Below are 27336 nucleotides of genomic sequence, written 5' to 3' on the forward strand. Positions count from 1 at the left end.
TGACCTATCCTCAGATTGGCGTGATCCAACACCCTGCACCCCCACCGATCAGCTGTATGAGGAGACGGTGTGTGCAGTGCGCACGTGCAGTCTCTCTTTTCTCCGAGACTGGAGATGGCACGTGCACACTACGCACACCGTCTCCTCATACAGCTGATTGGCGGAGGTGCCAGATGTCGGACCACGCCAATCTGAGGATAGGTCATCAATGCTAAAAGCCTGGACAACCCCTTTAAGTAAAATAACAGTAGTCAATAATTTTCACTAATGGCCTTCCTGCAACTTGTGTCAAATAATGATTAGCTGCAACAGCTGTGCGGAGCATCCACACTGGAATCCACACATGACGTGAGGTAACCTGACATGTGATGTTTTGCAGTAGCTCTAAAATATTGTTGATGTGGCATACATCTGTATGTCATATCATAGCTTGCACCCTGCCATACAGCAAAAGCCCCTTGGTCCCAATATGTGGCCTGGGCAAATTCCTACAATTCTCTGATACTGGATCCATAGGGCACACAATGACAGTGGTGACATGATTCGCTCAGACGCCCATGTCAACACTTTCTCTGTCACTGAGCAGATCATCTTCTGTGCTTGTTCCACTACTTTTCAGCGCATGCAGAGAAAAGAATCCAATCAGGGACAGCACAGAAGGCAGGAACCGTATCCAAACATCTCAACCTTCTCATTGGGGTTCCAGCTATCATTGATAAACTTCTCCCTGCTCTTGCATCTGCACATAGTCCATAAACATGCTTGCAGATATGAATCTGGACTGCCCAGACGTTTATAGTTTATGGGCAGTTCAGAACTGGTTAAAAAAATAATAATCAAGGATGCATCTATTTTTCATTTTGGACAGTGGCCAAAAGTCCACTATTTTTAAACACGGTCTATGAATTTACAGACAGGTGGTAACTCTGCCATTCAATACGGTTGTTTAGGATCATGACTACCTTCATGGAACTTTGTAATAACACCCCCCCCCCCCCCAAAAAAAAAAAAAAAAAAAAACAGAAGTATATGAAAGGAAAGAAAAAACATGCATCAAAACTGAAGGGCTCCTCAAATATCCATATAAACCTGTGTCATAAAAGAACATTGTCAACCCCTACAAAATCCATATGCCACAGGACGCATACAATAATCAATTTATGAAGTCTTTATAAACAAAAATCACATATACAATCATAGCTAAAATATTAAATCTGGCAAAGTCTATCACACACAAAAAATACTAAGGTAGCCAGGATCGAGCAGGAATTAGGGATATGGTAACTAATATTTTCTTATATCTTCAATAACTATGTATTTATATGTATCTGAATGCTGTTTCTTTATAAGGGAAATGTTAAACTAATTCAATGAAAAATAATATCTTTAAAGAAAGATATCAGAGAAAGCTGTTTCTAAGGATTTGAGTGGTAAATAAAACAGTAAAAAATAAATAAAAAAAACATAAAAAAACAAAAGTGTAACGTAAGTTAGTTTTTGCCTAATGATCTGACTGGACAGATTTATGGTATGAGTAACATATTTGTTTCAGCCGTGATGTGTTTTAAGCAGGTCTGCCTGATCAACTTCATCAGTCCTATGATCATTAGTAATATGTGCAAATATGATGGCACTGTGGAGCATTTACACTGTATTAATGTTTCCTATGAACTATTACATTAATCTGATATGCAATAAATATCTGATCATTGTCGGGGTGGGCCTTTTGTTGTGAGAATGAAGTTGCCCAGTCCACTGCTCCCAGTAGTGCAGTGGCTGCATTAATGTCTATAGAAGATACTGAAACAGCATTGAAGGTGTATCTTCCATAGACTATAGTGGAGAGTTACCATGAGCATTCTTGAGATAGGTAGGTGTTTTAGTGATTATTCAGTCCTAGGCATGATGAATAACAGAACTGAAGACTGACCATAGGTGTCTTTTGCATGATGACGATGGACTAGACTGTGGGAGATGCAACGTGTCTTCTAACATGCCTTATGCAACCTATGCAAACCTGTTGATTTTCCATTAGTCTCAAACATTAAAGCCTTCCACTATGGGATTGGGGATCCGAAGTCATAAGGATACAGACAGTCAATACCTTAAGATGACAGCAGATGAGTCCACCTCTTTTATGAACTTTTAAAAGTTCTTCAAACAACTTTGTTTGTTCCACTATATTAACTTTGTATTTGCCATCTGATAAGTCAATGCTTTCTGCAACTGCCCCTGTGAAATCCACTATGGCATCAGCTGTGCTGCCACCATCAAGGGCTTCATACGATCCAGCCAACCTGTAGAAAAGCATCATCATGGGTCAGTATTTTACAAGCGGCTGCTTGGAGTAGCAGGTAGAGTAGCGGGTTTACTATCACCAGAAACTAGCTTCTATACTAAGCCACACTGATCATGTGAAAAGTGTTACTGGACCTGAGCCATATGTAGATCAATGGTGGACAACTTATGTGAATTTGGTACAAGAACCATATATTGGTGTTAACTTGCTAATACCAGTGTTGTTGCGAAAAGAAATGAGGAAACAAGAACACTTTGCCTTTCAGAACCCTGGATCCATTTCAGCTTTTTATCTCGAGATATAGAAGGTTCTCACTTTGCATACGCCTTCTCCAGTAGAGCACTCCAGAATTCGTTCTTCACATTAGAATGGCAGTAGATCAAATTCCCGCCTATGCTTGGCAAACGATCATCAATGACAACATCAACCCAATCTCCCAAACACCAGAACTGGAAATGGAAAATTCCTGAATATCTGTGTGGTCTTCTTGGATCCCATTCTTGTTTTTTCCACTTTGGAATAACCTACAGTGCAAGAATAAAATATCAACACAGCAACAAGATAACAGTCAAATAGCAATCTACATATCACAATTACTAATATTGTATATGAAGTATGGTATGTAAATTAGAAAAGAATATGGATCTTGTATGTCATGTTTACCTGGTAATGTTCAAATCCATACTACGTGTATGTAAGAAGTTCCCTTAGTCTTACTGACGTTATGTTCTGGGCATATACTTTATACAGTGTTATGTTTTTTATGTGTAGACACTGCTGTACGGTACATGTGTCTACTCTTTTTACCTTTTCCCAAAGAGCTTTTCTGAGAGCAAGACAGGAGCATGCGGCCACAAACCAGCAGTTTCCCAGCTGGCCTTGATGTAAATCATGTTGGCTGATTCCTTCCACAAACAGGTGAGGGTCATCACAGAGTTCCTTTAAATAAAGAAATTACCATTCATAGTGACTTAACAAGGTCTTCAAGGTACTCAAATACAGTTATATGGATTTAACGTGACATACAGTAGTTATTAGAGACATATTTGGCTAAAAGTAGTATTGAGAATGTAGAGATATTGTAGATATTGAAAAGCAGGTACAGTCATAAATAATCCATAAGAGAAGAGCTGCAAACAATTGCCATCATACAGTACATGCAATCAAATAAAGGACTAGTCCTGGTATCATATATGTACACAGGACCATATGCAGCACCCCAGAGCAGGGGGCATCTACAAATGGTTTGTTATTTAATATGTTGTAATCTCATGCTATGTATTGTGCCCAGTATAGCTATGTATAGATGGCACAGCCAGGGTTAATAATCCTGGCTCAACCCCTGTAGGAGGTTAGATGTGGGCTTGCCCCACCCCTAGGCTTGAGGAGAGTCTAGACTGGAGAGGAGGCAAAGTCCATATGCTCCCTCTTCTTAGGCCCAAAAAGCTACAGAGACTCACCGAACTCTGCATGATCTACAGAAGAAGAGAACCTATAGTCTGCATGGCTGAGCATTGAAGTCAGTAAGGTAACCTGCTACCAAAAGATGCTAAAACTTTACTGCAGTGAGGGACACTGTTTCACCCATCAAATCTGGACACGACCTGACCAGTCGTATCTCTAAAACGCTGTGTCTCTCAGTGAACATTACCGCCATCATTACATGAGTATGATTTCCTGCTATAGAGTCGTCAGGAGGAGATTTGACATAGAGAGAGAAAAGGGCCATAACTTGCATCCTTGCCTAAATCCTTACATCATTATCTGGGAGAGAATTGCACTGTGTACAGTTGTAACCGTGTCTGATATAATTGGATGTACTACAACTCTCATTTTGTACTTAGGTAAAAGAGACATTTGTTCTAATACATCTGACCTGGTTACTAACTTCTGCACCATATGCTGGTCATTGCACGCCACACACCCTGCCTTGCACCCATACAGACACCTAACATCATGGGCGCCCCAACTACCATCAGGCAGGTGCCCTTCAGCACCAGGGTGTTCCCGGAGGGAGGGAAGAAAAGGTGTCCCCTCCTGTCCTGTCCCTAGGGAGCAACTGTGATAAATTGTTGTGGCTAGAGCCACTACGACCCTCATTCTCCACTCCGGGCTATAGCACATACATAAAAGAGAGTGGGCCCCATTGTAAGAGTGAATTAGGGCTCCTTCCTGGTGCTGACCATGCCATCTTTGTAACTGGACAGTCAGGAACTTTTAGCCATTGATCTTCTTTGCCCTTATTTACTATAGCAGGTCTTATAATGCCATGTCTAGAATTGATCTAGCTCTGGCTAGTCCAGAATTTTTAGATAGGATAAAAAAGATGAAATACGAAGTCCATGGCATTTCCGACCAGTCCCCGATTTCACTTCTGATTGAGGATTCAGGAAGATATAAAGGTATTAAACCTTTTAGACTAAACCCTCATTGGATCCAGGTGATACAGGAGCAGGAAATCATTGGGATAGAGATCTCAGAATTTTGGGTACAAAACATTGAGTCTACCCACATTCAATTTGTATGGGACGCCTTTAACCCCTTAAAGACTTAGGGAATACCGGTACGCCCTATTTCCCGAGTCCTTAAGGACTCAGGGCGTACCGGTACGTCCTAAGTTTAAATTGCGATTGCCACCCGGCGGGGGTTAATCGCAACAAGATGCCGGGGGGGTCCCCCGTGTTGGCGATCGCCGCAAACTGCAGGTCAATTCAGACCTGTGGTTTGCGGCTTTTACCTATTGCGGTGGTGGCATGTGGCGGTGCCATCGGGTCCCCATGCGGCTGTAGGGGGGACCCGATGGCATGGAAGGCAGCGCGATGTCTAAGGAAGGCATCGCGCTGCCTTCCGGTGGAGAGCCTGTGAGATTCAGCCCCCTGGATCTCACAGGCAGGAAGCTGTATGAGTAATACACACAGTATTACTCATACAGCCAATGCATTCCAATACAGAAGTATTGGAATGCATTGTAAAGGAATATACCCCCCAAAGTTCAAGTCCCAAAGTGGGACAAAAAATAAAGTGATTTTTTTTTTGAAAAAATAACGTTTTCCCCCAAAAAAAATAAAAGTTTCAAGTAAAAATAAACAAAAACGTAATTTTCCCCAAATAAAGATAAAAAAATTGGTAAAAAATAGGGAAAAAAAGTATACATATTAGGTATCGCCGCGTCCGTATCGACCGGCTCTATAAACATATCACATGACCTAACCCCTCAGATGAACACCGTAAAAAATAAAAACTGTGCTAAATAAACAATTTTTTTGTCACCTTACATCACAAAAAGTACAACAGCAAGCGATCAAAAAGGCATTTGCCCACCAAAATAGTACCAATCTAACCGTCACCTCATCCCGCAAAAAATTAGCCCCTAACTGAGACAATCGCCCAAAAAAAAAAAAACTATGGCTCAGAATATGGAGACACTAAAACATCATTTATTTTGTTTCAAAAATGATATTATTGTGTAAAACTTGCATAGATAAAAAAAAGTATACAGGTAGGTATCACCGCGTCCGTATCGACCGGCTCTATAAAAATATCACATGACCTAACCCCTTAGATAAACATCGTAAAAAATAAAAAATAAAAACTGTGCTAAATAAACCATTTTTTTGTCATCTTACATCACAAAAAGTGTAATAGCAAGCGATCAAAAAGTCATACGCACCCCAAATAGTGCCAATAAAACCATCATCTCATCCCGCAAAAAATGAGACCCTACCTAAGATAATCGCCCAAAAACTGAAAAAACTATGGCTCTCAGAATATGGAGACACTAAAACATTGTGTAAAACTTACATAAATAAAAAAAAAAGTATACATATTAGGTATCGCCGCATCTGCGACAACCTGGTCTATAAAAATATCACATGATCTAACCTGTCAGATGAATGTTGTAAATAACAAAAAATAAAAACGGTGCCAAAACAGCTATTTCTTGTTACCTTGCCTCACAAAAAGTGTAATATAGAGCAACCAAAAATCATATGTACCCTAAACTGGTACCAACAAAACTGCCACCCTATCCCGTAGTTTCTAAAATGGGGTCACTTTTTTGGATTTTCTACTTTAGGGGTGCATCAGGGGGGCTTCAAATGGGACACGGTGTCAAAAAAAACAGTCCAGCAAAACCTGCCTTCCAAAAACCATATAGCATTCCTTTCCTTCTGCGCCCTGCTGTGTGCCCGTACAGCGGTTTACGACCACATATGGGGTGTTTCTGTAAACTACAGAATCAGGGCCATAAATATTGAGTTTTGTTTGGCTGTTAACCCTTGCTTTGTTACTGGGAAAAATGGATTAAAATGGAAAATTTGCCCAAAAATTTTAATTCTGAAATTTCATCTCCATTTGCCAATTACTCTTGTGGAACACCTAAAGGGTTAACGACATTTGTAAAATCTGTTTTGAATACCTTGAGGGGTGTAGTTTCTTAGATAGGGTCACTTTTATGGAGTTTCTACTCTAGGGGTGCATCAGGGGGGCTTCAAATGGGACATGGTATCAAAAAAAACAGTCCAGCAAAACTGCCTTCCAAAAACCGTATGGCATTCCTTTCCTTCTGCGCCCTGCCGTGTGCCCGTACAGCGGTTTACGACCACATATGGGGTTTTTCTGTAAACTACAGAATCAGGGCCATAAATATTGAGTTTGGTTTGGCTGTTAACACTTGCTTTGTAACTGGAAAAAAAAAATTTAAATAGAAAATCTGCCAAAAAAGTAAAATTTTGAAATTGTATCTCTATTTTCCATTAATTCTTGTGGAACACCTAAAGAGTTAACGACGTTTGTTAAATCAGTTTTGAATACCTTGAGGGGTGTAGTTTCTTAAATGGGGTCACTTTTATGGAGTTTCTACTCTAGGGATGCATCAGGGGGGCTTCAAATGGGACATGGTGTCAAAAAAAACAGTCCAGCAAAACCTGCCTTCCAAAAACCGTATGGCATTCCTTTCCTTCTGCGCCATGCCGTGTGCCCGTACAGTGGTTTACAACCACATATGGGGTGTTTCTGTAAACTACAGAATCAGGGCCATAAATATTGAGTTTGGTTTGGCTGTTAACCCTTGCTTTGTAACTGGAAAAAAATTATTAAAATGGAAAATCTGCCAAAAAAGTAACATTTTGAAATTGTATCTCTATTTTCCATTAATTCTTGTGGAACACCTAAAGGGTTAACGACGTTTGTTAAATCAGTTTTGAATACCTTGAAGGGTGTAGTTTCTAGAATGGGGTCATTTTTGGGTGGTTTCTACACTGCGTGCAGAATTATTAGGCAAATGAGTATTTTGACCACATCATCCTCTTTATGCATGTTGTCTTACTCCAAGCTGTATAGGCTCGAAAGCCTACTACCAATTAAGCATATTAGGTGATGTGCATCTCTGTAATGAGAAGGGGTGTGGTCTAATGACATCAACACCCTATATTAGGTGTTCATAATTATTAGGCAACTTCCTTTCCTTTGGCCAAATGGGTCAAAAGAAGGACTTGACAGGCTCAGAAAAGTCTAAAATAGTGAGATATCTTGCAGAGGGATGCAGCACTCTTAAAATTGCAAAGCTTCTGAAGCGTGATCATCGAGCAATCAAGCGTTTCATTTAAAATAGTCAACAGGGTCGCAAGAAGCGTGTGGAAAAACCAAGGCGCAAAATAACTGCCCATGAACTGAGAAAAGTCAAGCGTGCAGCTGCCAAGATGCCACTTGCCACCAGTTTGGCCATATTTCAGAGCTGCAACATCACTGGAGTGCCCAAAAGCACAAGGTGTGCAATACTCAGAGACATGGCCAAGGTAAGAAAGGCTGAAAGACGACCACCACTGAACAAGACACACAAGCTGAAACGTCAAGACTGGGCCAAGAAATATCTCAAGACTGATTTTTCTAAGGTTTTATGGACTGATGAAATGAGAGTGAGTCTTGATGGGCCAGATGGATGGGCCCGTGGCTGGATTGGTAAAGGGCAGAGAGCTCCAGTCCGACTCAGACGCCAGCAAGGTGGAGGTGGAGTACTGGTTTGGGCTGGTATCATCAAAGATGAGCTTGTGGGGCCTTTTCGGGTTGAGGATGGAGTCAAGCTCAACTCCCAGTCCTACTGCCAGTTTCTGGAAGACACCTTCTTCAAGCAGTGGTACAGGAAGAAGTCTGCATCCTTCAAGAAAAACATGATTTTCATGCAGGACAATGCTCCATCACACGCGTCCAAGTACTCCACAGCGTGGCTGGCAAGAAAGGGTATAAAAGAAGAAAATCTAATGACATGGCCTCCTTGTTCACCTGATCTGAACCCCATTGAGAACCTGTGGTCCATCATCAAATGTGAGATTTACAAGGAGGGAAAACAGTACACCTCTCTGAACAGTGTCTGGGAGGCTGTGGTTGCTGCTGCACGCAATGTTGATGGTGAACAGATCAAAACACTGACAGAATCCATGGCAGGCTTTTGAGTGTCCTTGCAAAGAAAGGTGGCTATATTGGTCACTGATTTGTTTTTGTTTTGTTTTTGAATGTCAGAAATGTATATTTGTGAATGTTGAGATGTTATATTGGTTTTACTGGTAAAAATAAATAATTGAAATGGGTATATATTTGTTTTTTGTTAAGTTGCCTAATAATTATGCACAGTAATAGTCACCTGCACACACAGATATCCCCCTAAAATAGCTAAAACTAAAAACAAACTAAAAACTACTTCCAAAAATATTCAGCTTTGATATTAATGAGTTTTTTGGGTTCATTGAGAACATGGTTGTTGTTCAATAATAAAATTAATCCTCAAAAATACAACTTGCCTAATAATTCTGCACTCCCTGTATTATGTAAGCCTCGCAAAGTGACTTCAGACCTGAACTGGTCCCTAAACATTGGGTTTTTGAAAATTTCAGAAAAATTTCAAGATTTGCTTCTAAACTTCTAAGCCTTGTAACATCCCCAAAAAATAAAATATCATTCCCAAAATGATCCAAACATGAAGTAGACATATGGGGAATGTAAAGTAATAACTATTTTTGGAGGTATTACTATGTATTATAAAAGTAGAGAAATTGAAACTTGGAGATTTGCAATTTTTTTACAAATTTTTGGTAAATTCTGTATTTTTTTATAAATAAAAATGAATTTTTTTGACTTCATTTTACCACTGTCATGAAGTACAATATGTGACGAAAATAATGGCCAATATCCAATCTCAGAATGGCCTGGATAAGTCAAAGCGTTTTAAAGTTATCAGCACTTAAAGTGACACTGGTCAGATTTGCAAAAAATGGCCAAGTCCTTAGGTGAAATAGGGCTGAGTCCTTAAGGGGTTAAAGCTTTCTTACAGGGCAGTTATTTAGTGAAAATAGGCAAAATGAGGGCAAAATGTATAAAAACTGAGAAATTACTGGCTGAAAAATTAAGGGGACTGGAGCAGGAAATTAGTAAACATAACAAGACTATTCAACAACAGTTGATAGAAGCTAGGGAGGAACTCCAAAAACATTTAAAGGGTTTCTACCGCCAGAATTTCTGTTATGTAGCTGACTTATATAGCGATGCGCTAATGTCAGCACTACATAGCAGTATGTTTTTTACATTTCTCCCTGCAGCCGTTCTGATAAAATAAGCACTTTTATAATATGCTAATGAGTCTCTAGGTGCTATGTGGGCGTAGAATCAGCACCTAGAGGCTCCATATACTCACCCTTTATCCCGCCCAGGTCGTCCGTTCTGCCCGCCCCGCTCCTCTTGATTGATGTGACGGTTTGCAGCATCGCTGACTAAATCCTGCACCTGCGCCGTTCACTTCTGTATTCGGCGCAGGTGCAGTGAGTAAAGGCCGCTCTCCTGATGCCCGCTTCCTCACTGTGACGTTGTCGGCGCAGGCGCAGTGAGGAATCTGGCACCAGGAGCGCATCATTCACTCACTGTGCCGAATACAGAAGTGAACGACGCAGGCGCAGGATTTCGTCAGCGATGCTGCGAACCGTCACATCAATCAAGAGGAGCGGGGCAGGTAGAACAGGAGACCTGGGCGGGATAAAGGGTGAGTAGACGGAGCCTCTAGGTGCTGATTCTACGCCCACATAGCACCTAGAGGCTAATTAGCATATTATAAAAGTGCTTATTTTATCATAACGGCTGCAGGGAGAAATCTAAAAAACATACTGTTATGTAGTGCTTACATTAGCACATTGCTATATCAGTCAGCTACATAACAGTAATTCTGATGGTAGAAACCCTTTAACTAATAAAGCGCAACATAAATAGTTTTTTGCTGGTCAGAGGGCCTTCCGAGAGACAGGTAAACCTGGTAGAATGCTATCATCTGTAATCGCAAGTCAAAAGAAACTGAATAAAAAAAAGGGTCTTAGGATAGGTCCTGGCAATATAACTTATAATCCTGAAACTATTAAGATGGAATTTATAAGATATTTCTCTACGCTGTACCAAATGGAGCTCGTGGAAAGGGAGGAAAGAATAGACTCTTACATTAATAATGTAGAGCTCCCCAACCTAACTGAACAGGAATGTTCTCTATTAAATGATCCAATAGGTTTGATGGAGCTACAGGAGACCATAAGGCTACTTTCACACTAGCAGCACTGACCTCCAGCAGGCTGTTCCGTCGGGTGAACGGCCTGCCGGATCCGTCCCGCCGCTAGTGAACGTGTGCCCCCGAACTGCTGCTCCGTCCCCATTGACTATAATGGGGGCGGGGGCGGAGTTCCCGGCGAGGCACGGCAGAGCATGGTGAGAGGCTGCCGGAATAAAACTACGACATGAACGACATTTAATCCGGCAGCCTCTCGCCGTGCGCTGCTGTGCCTCGCTGGGAACTCCGCCCCCATTATAGTCAATAGGGACGGAGCGGAACTCTGCTCCCGGCAGAGATTGACTTCCTTTTGAAATTTATAGATTCCACAGAGAAACTATATTGCCCTATCTACACTGCTCAAAAAAAATAAAGGGAACACTTAAACAACACAATGTAACTCCAAGTCAATCACACTTCTGTGAAATCAAACTGTCCACTTAGGAAGCAACACTGAGTGACAATCAATTTCACATGCTGTTGTGCAAATGGGATAGACAACAGGTGGAAATTATAGGCAATTAGCAAGACACCCCCAATAAAGGAGTGGTTCTGCAGGTGGTAACCACAGACCACTTCTCAGTTCCTATGCTTCCTGGCTGATGTTTTGGTCACTTTTGAATGCTGGCGGTGCTTTCACTCTAGTGGTTGCATGAGACGGAGTCTACAACCCACACAAGTGGCTCAGGTAGTGCAGCTTATCCAGGATGGCACATCAATGCGAGCTGTGGCAAGAAGGTTTGCTGTGTCTGTCAGCGTAGTGTCCAGAGCATGGAGGCGCTACCAGGAGACAGGCCAGTACATCAGGAGACATGGAGGAGGCCGTAGGAGGGCAACAACCCAGCAGCAGGACCGCTACCTCCGCCTTTGTGCAAGGAGGAACAGGAGGAGCACTGCCAGAGCCCTGCAAAATGACCTCCAGCAGGCCACAAATGTGCATGTGTCTGCTCAAACGGTCAGAAACAGACTCCATGAGGGTGATATGAGGGCCCGACGTCCATAGGTGGGGGTTGTGCTTACAGCCCAACACCGTGCAGGACGTTTGGCATTTGCCAGAGAACACCAAGATTGGCAAATTCGCCACTGGCTCCCTGTGCTCTTCACAGATGAAAGCAGGTTCACACTTAGCACATGTGACAGACGTGACAGAGTCTGGAGACGCCGTGGAAAACGTTCTGCTGTCTGCAACATCCTCCAGCATGACCGGTTTGGCATTGGGTCAGTAATGGTGTGGGCTGGCATTTCTTTGGAGGGCTGCACAGCCCTCCATGTGCTCACCAGAGGTAGCCTGACTGCCATTAGGTACCGAGATGAGATCCTCAGACCCCTTGTGAGACCATATGCTGGTGCGGTTGGCCCTGGGTTCCTCCTAATGCAAGACAATGCTAGACCTCATGTGGCTGGAGTGTGTCAGCAGTTCCTGCAAGACGAAGGCATTGATGCTATGGACTGGCCCGCCCGTTCCCCAGACCTGAATCCAATTGAGCACATCTGGGACATCATGTCTCGCTCGTCACGTTGCACCACAGACTGTCCAGGAGTTGGCAGATGCTTTAGTCCAGGTCTGGGAGGAGATCCCTCAGGAGACCGTCTGCCACCTCATCAGGAGCATGCACAGGCATTGTAGGGAGGTCATACAGGCACGTGGAGGCCACACACACTACTGAGCCTCATTTTGACTTGTTTTAAGGACATTAGATCAAAGTTGGATCAGCCTGTAGTGTGTTTTTCCACTTTAATTTTGAGTGTGACTCCAAATCCAGACCTCCATGGGTTGAAAAATTTGATTTCCATTTTTTAATTTTTGTGTGATTTTGTTGTCAGCACATTCAACTATGTAAAGAACAAAGTATTTCAGAAGAATATTTAATTAACTCAGAGCTAGGATGTGTTATTTTTGTGTTCCCTTTATTTTTTTGAGCAGTGTATTACAAGTGTTTAATGAGTCTTAGGAGGAGGGCTCCCTCCTTTCCTACTTAATGGAGGCCTCAATTACATTGATCCCACAAAAAGAGAAAGATGATATGGAGATCGGATCATACCGCCCAATTTCGCTACTTAATTCTGACTACAAGATCCTCGCAAAGCTCCTTGCTAACAGGCTTAAGAAGGTTATTCACAGATTGATTCATTCGGTTCAGATGGGCTTCATCCCCAGACGACATATGCAAACCAACATCCGGAGAACCCTCTTGAACATCTATGTAGGGGAGGGGGAGGAGCGCTCCATCCTGTCTTTGGATGCCGAGAAGGCGTTTGACAGGCTGGAGTGGCCCTTTCTTTGGAAGATATTGGAGAGAATGAACCTGGGCGGGAATTTTATTAGGTGGGTACATCTACCTTATCATAAACCTATGGCTAGTGTCAACATAAAAGGGGTAGGTTCCGCGCTATTTCCATTATATCGTGGCACTAGACAGGGTTGCCCCCTCTCCCCGCTATTATTTGCTCTGTTTTCGGAACCCTTGGCCTCCAAGATTAGACTGGATGATAATGTCATAGGTTTTGAGGGAAGGGGGATAGATGATAAAATATGTTTATATGCCGATGACATTCTTATCTTCTTAAAAACTGGATGAAAGGGTTTTTCCCCTGTTATGGACATTATAAATGAATGCGGCTCTTTTTCGGGTTCTAAAATTAATTGGAATAAATCGGTATTGTTACCTTTGGTCGAATCCATACCCTGCAACATTTCTACTGTGAGAGTATTGTCCCCCACTGATCATATAGAATATCTCGGGGTAAAAATAGGCGCGGACTTAAGGAGATACAATACATTTAATATCAATCTCATGATTAATAAAGTGAAAGACAAAATTAGGACGTGGCAGAAATTACCACTTTCTCAGGTGGAGAGGATCGCGCTCGCAAAGATGGTGGTGCTCCCTATGGTACTATACACTATAACCCCTTGTCCAGTTTGGATTGAGGACTCATTCTTCAATCTGTTAGAAAAACTATTAAATGACTTAATTTGGGGCAGGAAGAGGGTGAGAATAAAACAAAAATATCTCTGGCTAGCAGAGAGGCATGGAGGAACTTCCTTCTCCTTCGTTTTGGGCTATTATATTGCTACTCAACTGCAATGGGTTATGAATGGCGCAGAAAACCACTATCTCTCGTTTTTTATTAGGGACTTTAAAGGTCCGTATAGGGATATTTTTAGTATTCTGGAAACTGAATATCTAGGTAAAAAGGGGAAACAGTGCCCTATTAGTGCCATGCTTCAGAACACATGGAATAAAACCAAATCTATATTAGGAATAACACATTCACTTCAGTTCATTCCACTTTGGGACAATTTAAATTTAAGAGAGTTTACACTCATTTCTGATCATAATTACTGGACACAGAAGGGCATAAATGAAGTGTCCCACTTAGTCGTTCACGGAAAGATAAAGCCTCTAGAAGACTTAGGCCTCTTTCACACGACCGTATGGCTTTTTCAGTGTTTTGCGGGCCGTTTTTTCCGGATAAGTTGTTCTGTTTTTTGTTTCCGTTGTGTTTCCGTTTCGGTTCCGTTCTTCCGTTCCGTTTTTCCGTTTGGCATATACAGTAATTACATAGAAAAAATTAGGCTGGGCATAATATTTTCAATAGATGGTTCCGCAAAAAACTGAAACGGATACGGAAGACATACGGATGCATTTCCGTAAGTGTTCCGTTTTTTTTGCGGACCCATTGACTTGAATGGAGCCACGGAACGTGATTTGCGGGCAATAATAGGACATGTTCTATCTTTCAACGGAACGGAAAAACAGAAATACGAAAACGCAATGCATACGGAGTACATTCAGTTTTTTTTGCGGAACCATTGAAATGAATGGTTCAGTATACGGACCGTATACGGAACACAAAAAACGGCCCGTAAGCTGGAAAAAAAAACGGTTGTGTGAAAGAGGCCTTAGTTTGTATTTCTGATGAATTGTCTTCACTAAATAAATTCAGTTATGCACAAATAGTTCACGCACATACTTACACACAGGATAAAAGACTTTTGTACATCAAAGATAATCTCTTTTTGGATTTCTATTTTAAATTTAACGGGACTAGGTTCACTATTTCACAAATTTATCAGTCTACAACAAGCTATGGGTGTAAATATAAAATTTAACAGTGAGAATAAATGGGAAGAGGAGTTGGGCACTAATACACTTAATTGGGGGGAAATATATAAGAATATGAAGAAAGCATCTACAGGGAGTGCAGAATTATTAGGCAAATTAGTATTTTGACCACATCATCCTCTTTATGCATGTTGTCTTACTCCAAGCTGTATAGGCTCGAAAGCCTACTACCAATTAAGCATATTAGGTGATGTGCATCTCTGTAATGAGAAGGGGTGTGGTCTAATGACATCAACACCCTATATTAGGTGTGCATAATTATTAGGCAACTTCCTTTCCTTTGGCAAAATGGGTCAAAAGAAGGACTTGACAGGCTCAGAAAAGTCAAAAATAGTGAGATATCTTGCAGAGGGATGCAGCACTCTTAAAATTGCAAAGCTTCTGAAGCGTGATCATCGAACAATCAAGCGTTTCATTCAAAATAGTCAACAGGGTCGCAAGAAGTGTGTGGAAAAACCAAGGCGCTATCACGGTCGGCGTGACTATCACATACGTGACGCAGAGGGAGGGAACAAGGAAGGCCCTGCCCAAGTGAGAGGGAAGGTGGTGACCCCTGACTCACCTAGCGGCTGGCACCTGGCTGCCCTGACGTCCCTAGACGGGTTCCTCACCCGTACGCCGATCACGTGCCTAAAGCCCTGGCTTTCCCTAAGCTGAGCCCTAGATAGTGAACAGGGCGGTGGGAACACTAGTCCGCACCACTAGCTCTAAAGGAAAACACCAAGGGAAGGACAGACAATACAAACTCAACATATAATCCCAGGTGGGCGACAACAGGAGACAACAAGAAGCCCAACAGGGATCCGGAGGGTAGCACTCTGGAACGACAACCAGGATTCACAACTCCAGTGGGTCAGTATAGATGTCCAGGCAGGAAGCTCTATAACTGGCAACTAGAGAAGTGTGAGGGGAGAATATAAGGAGGTTGGGAGTGGCAGACAAGAAACAGCTGAGGAGGAGAAGCTACGGATCCCTGATTGAGACAAAAAGGATAGCAAGGCAAACACAGAAAACAATCACTAAGAAACAACGTGATCTTTAGATATAGAGCGCGCAACCACCCGCTGCGACCTCCTGACCCCGGGTATAACGGAGTCAGACGTGGCTCTTGATACCCTCGTGACAGGCGCAAAATAACTGCCCATGAACTGAGAAAAGTCAAGCGTGCAGCTGCCAAGATGCCACTTGCCACCAGTTTGGCCATATTTCAGAGCTGCAACATCACTGGAGTGCTCAAAAGCACAAGGTGTGCAATACTCAGAGACATGGCCAAGGTAAGAAAGGCTGAAAGACGACCACCACTGAACAAGACACACAAGCTGAAACGTCAAGACTGGGCCAAGAAATATCTCAAGACTGATTTTTCTAAGGTTTTATGGACTGATGAAATGAGAGTAAGTCTTGATGGGCCAGATGGATGGGCCCGTGGCTGGATTGGTAAAGGGCAGAGAGCTCCAGTCCGACTCAGACGCCAGCAAGGTGGAGGTGGAGTACTGGTTTGGGCTGGTATCATCAAAGATGAGCTTGTGGGGCCTTTTCGGGTTGAAGATGGAGTCAAGCTCAACTCCCAGTCCTACTGCCAGTTTCTGGAAGACACCTTCTTCAAGCAGTGGTACAGGAAGAAGTCTGCATCCTTCAAGAAAAACATGATTTTCATGCAGGACAATGCTCCATCACACGCGTCCAAGTACTCCACAGCGTGGCTGGCAAGAAATGGTATAAAAGAAGAAAATCTAATGACATGGCCTCCTTGTTCACCTGATCTGAACCCCATTGAGAACCTGTGGTCCATCATCAAATGTGAGATTTACAAGGAGGGAAAACAGTACACCTCTCTGAACAGTGTCTGGGAGGCTGTGGTTGCTGCTGCACGCAATGTTGATGGTGAACAGATCAAAAATCTGACAGAATCCATGGATGGCAGGCTTTTGAGTGTCCTTGCAAAGAAAGGTGGCTATATTGGTCACTGATTTGTTTTTGTTTTGTTTTTGAATGTCAGAAATGTATATTTGTGAATGTTGAGATGTTATATTGGTTTCACTGGTAAAAATAAATAATTGAAATGGGTATATATTTGTTTTTTGTTAAGTTGCCTAATAATTATGCACAGTAATAGTCACCTGCACACACAGATATCCCCCTAAAATAGCTAAAACTAAAAACAAACTAAAAACTACTTCCAAAAATATTCAGCTTTGATATTAATGAGTTTTTTGGGTTCATTGAGAACATGGTTGTTGTTCAATAATAAAATTAATCCTCAAAAATACAACTTGCCTAATAATTCTGCAGTCCCTGTATTTCCAGTAAATAAAGACTTATTCAATTTAAAATAGTCCATCGCCTATACTACTCACCCTCTTTTCTCTCGAAAATTTATAAGGGGAAAGATGATAGCTGTCATAAATGCCATAGGACCGATGCAGGTTTCAGCCATCTCTTATGGAGCTGCCCGTATTTACAGATTTTTGGGCTCCAGATTTATAGAGAGCTGGGTAGATGCTTTGGGATTAAGCTGAAACCTAATATGCAGTAGAACAAGCAATATTATAATTATCTATCACTGATGATGTCCCCTCACTGAATAAAGAAAGGTGTATGGGGGGGGGGGGTTTAGTGGCAAAAGTACTTATTGTGAATAGATGGGGTTCGGAAAAAAAAACTGAATTCCTGGAGTGGAAATCACTGATGGATAAAATAAGTATCTAAGAACAGATAAAGGAAAGACGGGAAAGAATCGGCAGTATTTATCCCTTTCATTTGGATGATTGTATAGACTACAATATGTGGTAGCTCTCCTAACGGACCCAGTGACAGCGAAAAGGGATGGGAATGGAAGGGGGGGGGGGTATTAGTTTAGATAAAAAAATATGTTTGGTAGCTTCAATAAGGTGGCTTAATAATGTGATACTTGCAACTGGATTTTAATTGCCTTATTTGATTGTTAATTTTTTTGTATTTGTTAATAAAAAAAATTGTATATATTTTTTTAAATGTAGAGGTCCATGTGGAGAGGAAGCCTTGTGCAGGTACCAACATTTATAGAGAAAAAGGTTGGGTAACGTGATTTGGGTCAGCTTACTTCATAGACCCCACTTCAGTGGCCTTTGCTGCCTTCATGGTATGTTTACCTTTGTATGTAGCTTAATATCTCATATTGAAATTGTCCTCAGAGAGTAAAAAACTATACCGTTATGGTTAAAGGGTTTGTCCAGGGTTATGAATGGAAACCACAGCACACATGTGAACATAACCTACCTGTATGATTTCTACCAAACTGCTCAGGTGGGGTTTTCCAGTTACTAGTTCATAGATCGCAGGGACTGGTTTTGAAGTAGTCTTACTGTACATGTACAGTAGGGGCTCCAAAACACAACCATTTCCTGTGAAAATCCGATCCTCTAATCCAGAGAAATGCTTTTTCAAATATTTATGCAAATAGGGTTTTCAGTGCACTGTGGGCAGGGCTGATCCATTGGGTGCGCCATTGCTCTGCCAGTAATGCTGCCCAGTACCTCATTTTCTTGTTTCATTGACAGTTCCTGAGATTTTAGAGCTGGTACTATAGCAATGACACAGGGGAAGCCAGGTGCACCGATGCCCCGTCAATGCTGTAAACCTTATGCATAACAAAGAAGCATTTCTCAGGATTAAAGGACCAGATTTTCAAAAGAATGGTACCCTTGTGTTTCGGGGATTCTGCTCTCCTTGACGGTATGCTTACTGTACTTTGAAATAGATTTAGGAGGTCACAGACTATCTTGTTGCCAAATATGATTTTCAATACAATGAAAGTATGCCGACGAATGTTGTCCAAATTATACCCCTTGGACTTATTTGGGGGAAATGAAGGTAATCCCATGTGTTTTTTTGCAAAACTGCTCAAGGAGAAAATTAGGGCAAGACATAAGCAGTAACATCCTATAACCTATAAAGTTTTTACGGATACGACAGCAGCTAGACAGGGCACAGACTAGTAATTTCTCCATATTTATCCAAAACATCACAATTTCATATTTTCTGCCAAGTCACAGAGCCTGTTAGCCATGAGATCTGCTAGAAGCGTCTGGGTCTTAATGGCTGTAGTCCCTTGGTGATTAGAATAATTTGATATCATATTCCCCTTTTACCTCATATCTTTTTTAATAAACCCTTTCTGTTACTCCATGTATTTTACATTACCTCTCTCATCTCGTGTCCCACAAGATTACATTTTCCGATGATGTAAATTCATTACCATTCACCTCCTCTCACGACATCACCTGCCAACCTTCATTTTCTGCTCCATTTCATTTACACAGTGAGTGAAGTGCAATAAACATCTCAGTGATCTGTGTTCTGCTGGCCGTCAATGAAATTTAGATCAGTGAATCTGACTGGCCTTTTCCATAGTCCTGAGTGGATGGTTAAATTTTACTTCCTTTTTCAGGTTGAAAAATATTGAATAAAATAGAGAAATATCATGTCTGCGCTCTGAATAATATAAAGCAGCATAGAGGATTAGAAAAGCATAGCTACTCTCATTCAAGATATCGCAACATCTGCCCTTGGTTATCTGTGGCATTAGCTCAGCCCCACTGACTTTAAAGGGGTTTTCTGGGAGTAAAATATTGATGACCTACAATCAGAATGGGTCATCAATATCTGACTGGTGGGGGTCCAACTCCCGGCACCCCCACCACACAGTTGTTAGTAGAGGCTTCACCACTCCTACGCTTACCTCTTCCCATGCCAGTGTTGTCATGTTCATTGATCACATGACCTCAGTCTCATTCTAGTGAATGGGCCAGGGCCACTATACAATTTATGTTGATGTTCTTAGTATGCTGTGAGGAGTCAGAGTGCTACGGACAGCCAGTGGCGTGTCCTTTCTTTGGCATCCCTTTCCCCCCAATACTTTAAAAAAATTGTACACCCTCACCGTAGTATTGCCCTTATTTTGCAACCTTCACAGTACTTTTGTATAGATGTGTGCCCCCTCACAGTAGTTATGCCCACATTGTGCCCCCTCACAGTAGTTATGCCCACAGTGTGCCCCCTCACAGTAGTTAAGCCCCCTCTGTGCCTCTTTTGCAGTTGTAATGCCCTCTTTGTGCCCCATTCACAGTAATAATCCCCATTATGCCCCCTTCATAGTAATAATCCCCATTGTGTCCCCTTCATAGCAATAATCCCCATTGTGCCCCCTTCATAGTAATAATGCCCATTGTGCCCCCTTCACATCAATAATGCCCATTGTGCCCCCTTAATAGTAGTAATGCCCACTGTGCTAGTAATGCCCTCTGTGCCCCCTCCATACTAGAAATCCCCATTGTGCCCCTTCAACAGTAATAATGCCCTCTGTTCCCTCTTCATTGTAGTAATGCCCTCTGGCTCTGTGCCCTCTCCATAGTGGAAATGCCCATTGTGGCCCCTTCACATTAGTAATGCCCTCTGTGCCCCTTCCATAGTAATAAAGTCCTCTATGCCCCCTCCATAGTAATTAAGTCATCTGTGCCCCCTCCGTAGTAATAAAGTTCTCTGTGCCCCCTCTATAGTAATAAAGTCCTCTGTACCCCCTTCATAATAATAATGCCCATTGTGCCCCCTTCACAGTAATAATACCCAGTGTTCCCTCTTAATAGTAGTAATGGCCACTGTGCTAGTAATTCCCTCTGTATCCCCTCCATAGTAGAAATCCCCATTGTGCCCCCTTCACAGTAATAATGCCCACTGTGCCCCCTTCACAGTAATAATGCCCTCTGTGCCCCCTCCATTGTAGTAATGCCCTCTGGCTCTGTGCCCCCTCCATAGTAGAAATGCCCTCTGTGCTCCCTCCATAGTAATAAAGCCATCTGTGCCCCCTCTGTATAAAAAAATAAATAAAAAAAACCACAGTAACTACTCACCTTTTCCCGTTCCTGAAGCTCACAGTCCTCTCTTCCCTGCAGGTACAGATCGCTCTGCAGCACTGTGTGGGCGGAGCTTATGCAGGTTTCTGGGCTTCCGGCTCCGCCCACACAGACTGGCAGTGGGATCTGTGCCTGCAGGCTGAATGGTGGAGCGGGTAGAAGTCTTCCTGCTTCACCATTCTGTGTGCCGCTGGCCTAAAGGAGGGGAAGAGTGCGGGGAGCTGAGAGGTGAGTGACAGGACCACAGCTCCAGCTCCCACCGATCTGGCACTCCCCTGAGAGCTGACAACCGGGGCTGATGGCCCCCCCAGTACACCACTGCGGACAGCTGATTGGTGCTGGTGCCGGATGCTGGACCCGTGCCAATCAGATGCTGATGACCTATCCTGACAGGAGCAGACGCAAACTATAGACATGTTTGGTGCTGTTTCTGAATATGAGCATACATGTTTTTCTAATGCCATACAACACTTTAAATTCTCAACTCTGTTTTGGGTTTACATATCCAACTTTATCAACTTGAAGGGAACCTGTCACATTGAACATGGTGCCTGAGCTGAAGGCAGTATGCTATAAGGCAGGAGGAGCTGAGCAGATTACTATATAGCTTTATGGGAAAAGATTCAGTAAAACTTGTATTTGATTTATTTAAGTTTCTGCTCATTCTGGATTTTGAATTCAAGGAGATGGTCCTATCAGTGGGGATACATAAACTAACAGTTATCTGTGAGATTTACTACTTCTGCTACAGAAAGAGAGAGAAGGATAAACACGAACTCAGAATCTGCACAACCAAACATAGGAGTTAGCAAATACTCATGCATCCACAGCTATACAGACATTGCTGCTTGTGAAGGACTACAGTTAAGACACCCATCACACTTAACCCCTTAAGGACTCAGCCCTATTTCACCTTAAGGACTTGGCCATTTTTTGCAAATCTGACCATTGTCACTTTAAGTGCTGATAACTTTAAAACGCATTGACTTATCCAGGCCGTTCTGAGATTGTTTTTTCGTCACATATTGTACTTCATGACACTGCTAAAATTGGGTCAAAAAAGTAAATTTTTTTTGCATAAAAAAATACCATATTTACCAATAATTTTGAAAAATTAGCAAATTTCAAAGTTTCAGTTTCTCTACTTCTGTAATATATAGTAATACCCACAAAAATTGTGATGACTTTACATTCCCCATATGTCTACTTCATGTTTGTAGCATTTTGGGAATGATATTTTATTTTTTGGGAATGTTGCAAGGCTTAGAAGTTTAGAAGCAAATCTTGAAATTTTTCAGAAATTTACAAAAACCCAATTTTTAGGGACCACTACAGGTCTGAAGTCACTTTGCGAGGCTTACATAATAGAAACCGCCCAAAAATGACCCCATAAACGACACCCCTCAAGGTATTCAAAACTGATTTTACAAACTTCGGTAACCCTTTAGGTGTTGCACAAGAGTTATTGGCAAATGGGGATGAAATTTGAGAATTTAATTTTTTTGCCTAATTTTCCATTTTAATCCATTTTTTCCACTAACAAAGCAAGGGTTAACAGCCAAACAAGACTGTATCTTTATTGCCCTGACTCTGCCGTTTACAGAAACACCCCATATGTGGCCGTAAACTACTGTACGGGCACACAGTAGGGCGTAGAGGGAAAGGTGCGCCGTATGGTTTTTGGAAGCCAGATTTTGCTGGACTGGTTTTTTGACACCATGTCCCATTTGAAGCCCCCCTGATGCACCCCTAGAGTAGAAACTCCATAAAAGTGACCCCATCTAAGAAACTACACCCCTCAAGGTACTCAAAACTGATTTTACAAACTTTGTTAACCCTTTAGGTGTTGCACAAGATTTAATGGAAAATAGAGATACAATTTCAAAATTTCACTTTTTTGGCAGATTTTCCATTTTAATATTTTTTTTCCAGTTACAAAGCAAGGGTTAACAGCCAAACAAAACTCATTATTTATGGCCCTGATTCTGTAGTTTACAGAAACACCCCATATGTGGCCGTAAACTACTGTACGGGCACACAGTAGGGCGTAGAGGGAAAGGTGCGCCGTATGGTTTTTGGAAGCCAGATTTTGCTGGACTGTTTTTTTGACACCATGTCCCATTTGAAGCCCTCCTGATGCACCCCTAGAGTAGAAACTCCAAAAAAGTGACCCCATTTTAGAAACTACGGGATAGGGTGGCAATTTTGTTGGTACTAGTTTAGGGTACATATGATTTTTTGTTGCTCTATATTACACTTATTTGTGCGGCAAGGTAACAAGAAATAGATTTTTTGGCACGTTTTTTTTTTTGTTATTTACAACATTCATCTGACAGGTTAGATCATGTGGTAATTTTATAGAGCAGGTTGTCACGGATGCGGCGATACCTAATATGTATACAATTTTTTTTATTTATGTAAGTTTTACACAATGATTTCATTTTTAAAACAAAAAAAATGTTTTAGTGTCTCCATAGTCTAAGAGCCATAGTTTTTTCAGTTTTTGGGCGATTATCTTAAGTAGGGTCTCATTTTTTGCGGGATGAGATGACGGTTTGATTGGCACTATTTTGGGGTGCATATGACTTTTTGATCACTTGCTATTACACTTTTTGTGACGTAAGATGACCAAAAATTGCTTTTTTTACACCGTTTTTATTTAAAAAAAATTTACGGTGGTCATCTGAGGGGTTAGGTCATGTGATATTTTTATAGAGACGGTCGATACGGATGCGGCTATACCTAATATGTATACTTTTTTTTATTTATTTAAGGTTTTACACAATGATTTCATTTTTGAAACAAAAAAAATCATGTTTTAGTGTTTCCATAGTTTTAGTGTTTCAGTTTTTGGGCGATTATCTTGGGTAGGGTATGATTTTTGCGGGATGAGATGACGGTTTGATTGGTACTATTTTGGCGTACATGCGACTTTTTTGATCACTTTTATTAACTGTTTTGGGAAGTAAGGTGGGCAAAATTTCAATTTCCTAATAGTTTTTATTTTTTTATTTTTATGGCGTTCACCGTGCGGGGAAAGTAACATGACCGTTTTATAGATCAGGTCGTTACAGATGCGGAGATACCAAACATGTGTAGGGAATTTTATGTTTTTTATTTTTAATCAGTGATAAATGTGTTTTTTGATTTTTACTTTTTTTTCACCTTTTTTTTTTACCCAGACCCACTTGGTTCTTGAAGATCCAATGGGTCTGATTTCTGTATAATACAGTACAGTACAATATATATTGTACTGTACTGTATTTTACTTACACTTTGTCTGAACAGATCTCTGCCTTTAGCACAGATCTGTTCAGCACCATGGACAGCAGGATGCCTGAGACGGCGTCCTGTTGCCATGGGAACCTTCCCCGTCTGCTGAGTACTGGTCAGAACTTCGCAGATGGGGGAGGGTAAGGACGGGGCTGTCGGGGGGCTGTCTGGGGGCTCTCTCCATCGGGGGGCTGCAAAGGCACTGCAGCCCCCCGATGGGAGAGGGAGGGAGCTCCCTCTTACTGTTAACTTTTTCCATACAGCGGTCCGTACGGACCGCGGTATGGAAAGGGTTAAACGGCTGACATCGCATCACCGATGTCAGCCGTTTATACCAGGGTGTCAGCAATGTGCTGACACCCTGGTATACCCACTGTACACCAACAAATTTTCAAGAGGAGGCGGGCAGGGGCTCGCGATCCCGCCTGCCGCACCGCCCGCCTCCCGCACCACCCCCACCGCCCACAACTCCCCCCCACCGCCCCCACCGCCCACAACTCATGCAGGGGTGCAGGGGGGGTGTAAAATCTATAGACACTAAAGTTTCTGATCCCCGCGGTCCCTGATCAGAAACTGCAGAAAGCGCAGGAAACTGCAGGTCTGAATTGACCTGCGGTTTTCTGAGATCGCCGATACGGGGGGGGTCAAATGACCCCCCCTGCGTTGTTACGGGATGTCGGCTGAATGATTTCAGCCAGCATCCCGTTGTGATTAAACCCCGGGGCGCCAGAATCCCGATTTAAAGTTAGGACGTACCGGTACGCCCTGAGTCCTTAAGGACTCGGGAAATAGGGCGTACCAGTATGCCTTGCGTCCTTAAGGGGTTAAGCATGTCCGGACCAGGCGTGCCTCTATAATCTGTATCCTTCAGTGGCCACAATTGCCAGATTAAAGTCGCTAACCAGAGATTCTAGAGAGAGAGCCTTTAGCAAGATAGCATACCAAGAGCTGCCATTCAGCCAGCCTTCATGCCTCACATCTGGGAAAAGGATTTGCATTGTGTACAGATTATTGTTGGTTGTACTACAACTCCTATTTTGCATGTAAAAAGAGGCATTTAATCTTCTACCTCTTGCATATTTTCCAACTCCTATCACATCATACACTAGCCATTGCACTACTACACCATCTGCTACGCACCCATACAAACACTAATATCAAGGGCATCACAAACTAAAATCAGGCAGGAGCCCTAACTACAGGGGGTGCCCCTAGGGAAGAAAGTGTGTGCCCTCCTCTTGCTGCACTGGCCCTAGAGAGAATTGCCTGAGGAAACCACTGTGACACATCCTATAGTCAAAGCTATTTCCACTCCCATCCACTGCTCTGGCTCCTCAAGGGCTTGCTTCATTGTTTTTGGCATAATGAACAGGATTGTGCATCTGTGCCTTACTATCGTTGGGCTAATTTCTGTGTGGACTCTAAAAAAGACTTTGTTGAACCACCGGAAAAAAAAATTGTGAAAGCTAAGGCCACATTGTGTTATTCAGACTCCATGATATAGAGGCCCAGAAATGCCCCACTTGCTGTGCGCCACCACAGAAGGGGTTATTCAGCCATATTGGATCTGTGCCAAAGCGTGTGCCTCAAGAGTGGGAAGCCAAAGAGAATGTCCAGTAGGGGAGCAGGCAGGATCTGTCTATCCTGAACTCCTAATTCTTGGGGCATACAGCACCTTCAGCTGTACTCCACTTCTAAAATCTGCTTTAACACCAACAAGAAGCATATACTTGGGGCAGGATTGCCTTACCTGCTACCAGAGGCCCAACTCCGGTGAACCAGGAGTGTAAGAAGATGGTCCAGGTGTGCGGTGACACCAGCTGAAGCCCTGTTTTGGATTTGGCCCTCAGCTATGAAAGATTTCCTGGGGCAGAAGAGAAGACCTGCTGCCAGAAGCTGCTACTCTGAGAATCCAAGTTCAAGGATAAAAGCCGATAGAGAGACCGAAGCTCCCAGAAGTAGGCTATTGTCATCTTCAGGAAAGCCGCGCAATATTGCTACCCAGAACTGTGCCGTTGCCAATCCCTTTGGACTACAGTCCATCTGTTGGGCTAACTGGTCGAGAGAGACTGGGTGCCATTGCTATAATTGTGCCCAGCAGTCACACTTGCCGTGCCACTGCTACACCATTAAAAGGAGCCACTAATCAATTATGCTGCCGTTGCTAATTCTGGACTGTGCCACTAAGAAAGTATGGGTGGAAATTTGTGTTTTGTCAGCCTGATGTGGATGCTGATGAAGATGTTTACCGATACAGAGAGGTGTTGGAGAGTGAATTTGTGCAGAAAGCCTTATGTGAACGGACTATTACCCATGCAGAGACCCTGAGGGGCCCATACAGAGTGGGCATCAAGCACTCTGCCTCACTAAACCTCTCTACTATCTTGAACTGGTTGTGATACAACATGTACTGTGTGTTCACCCAGCACCACAAGTGCCTTCGACCACTCCTGCACTTGACCCAAAGATGACATGCCCAAAGAAAAACTGGTGCCTTGTCATAGTCATCATGACTGCAGTTAGAACTCCAGGGCCTACTACTATTACTGTGCAACCTGGACCTGCCAAAAAGGAGAACTGCCCTCATAAGCATGGTTAGATGAAAGAACGTGAAACAGAGCAAGTGGAACCTGCTGCACCATATCTTCACTGGGGAACTTGTGAGCAGGGGAGAACCCAGGAGGAGTCCATGCAAGTCCAGTGTGATATCCAGAGCCATTTTACTGCTGCCACAACTTCCTCACAGCCGCCCGCTAAAACCAGTTCAACTCAATTGGCACTAATGGATCTTTTAACAGCCAAAAGTGACCTGCCAACTAGTATCCTTGGGAATGTGTGCCATACTACCACTGATGGATTCTACCACCAACCCGAAGACTGCTTGACTTACAATAGGGGGTGTGTAGTACCCCAGTACAGGGGGTATCTGTAAAGTTAAGTTCAGAAACAGTGTACCCTCCTCTCACTACACCGGCCCTAGGGAGCAATGGCCTGAGGGAAACCACTGTGATACATCCTATAGCAGGTATCGGCAACCTCCAGCACTCCAGCTGTTCAAAAACTATTACTCCCAGAATGCTTCATTCACTTCCATGGGAGTTAAAAGAGAAGCCGAGCATGTTTGCATGCTGTGAGTTGTAGTTTCACAGCAGCTAGAGTGCCGAAGGT

The 27336-nt window shown here is 42.7% G+C and overlaps 1 protein-coding gene across 2 annotated transcripts in view; it reads right to left on the bottom strand.

The window, feature by feature from the left end:
• The window catches only part of CAPN6 (calpain 6), a 192397-nt gene that overhangs the window by 59449 nt on the left and 105612 nt on the right, over nt 1-27336 (bottom strand). For both annotated transcript variants that reach the window (XM_040405064.1, XM_040405063.1), the window contains exons 3-5: nt 3107-3238; nt 2615-2823; nt 2105-2297 (exon numbers count right to left, since the gene is read on the bottom strand). In XM_040405064.1, coding sequence (XP_040260998.1) covers nt 2105-2297; nt 2615-2823; nt 3107-3238 — 534 coding nt within the window. The remainder of the gene's footprint in view (nt 1-2104; nt 2298-2614; nt 2824-3106; nt 3239-27336) is intronic.

The sequence above is a fragment of the Bufo bufo genome, chromosome 8 (assembly GCF_905171765.1).
Source record: "Bufo bufo chromosome 8, aBufBuf1.1, whole genome shotgun sequence".
Taxonomy (NCBI): Eukaryota; Metazoa; Chordata; class Amphibia; order Anura; family Bufonidae; genus Bufo; species Bufo bufo.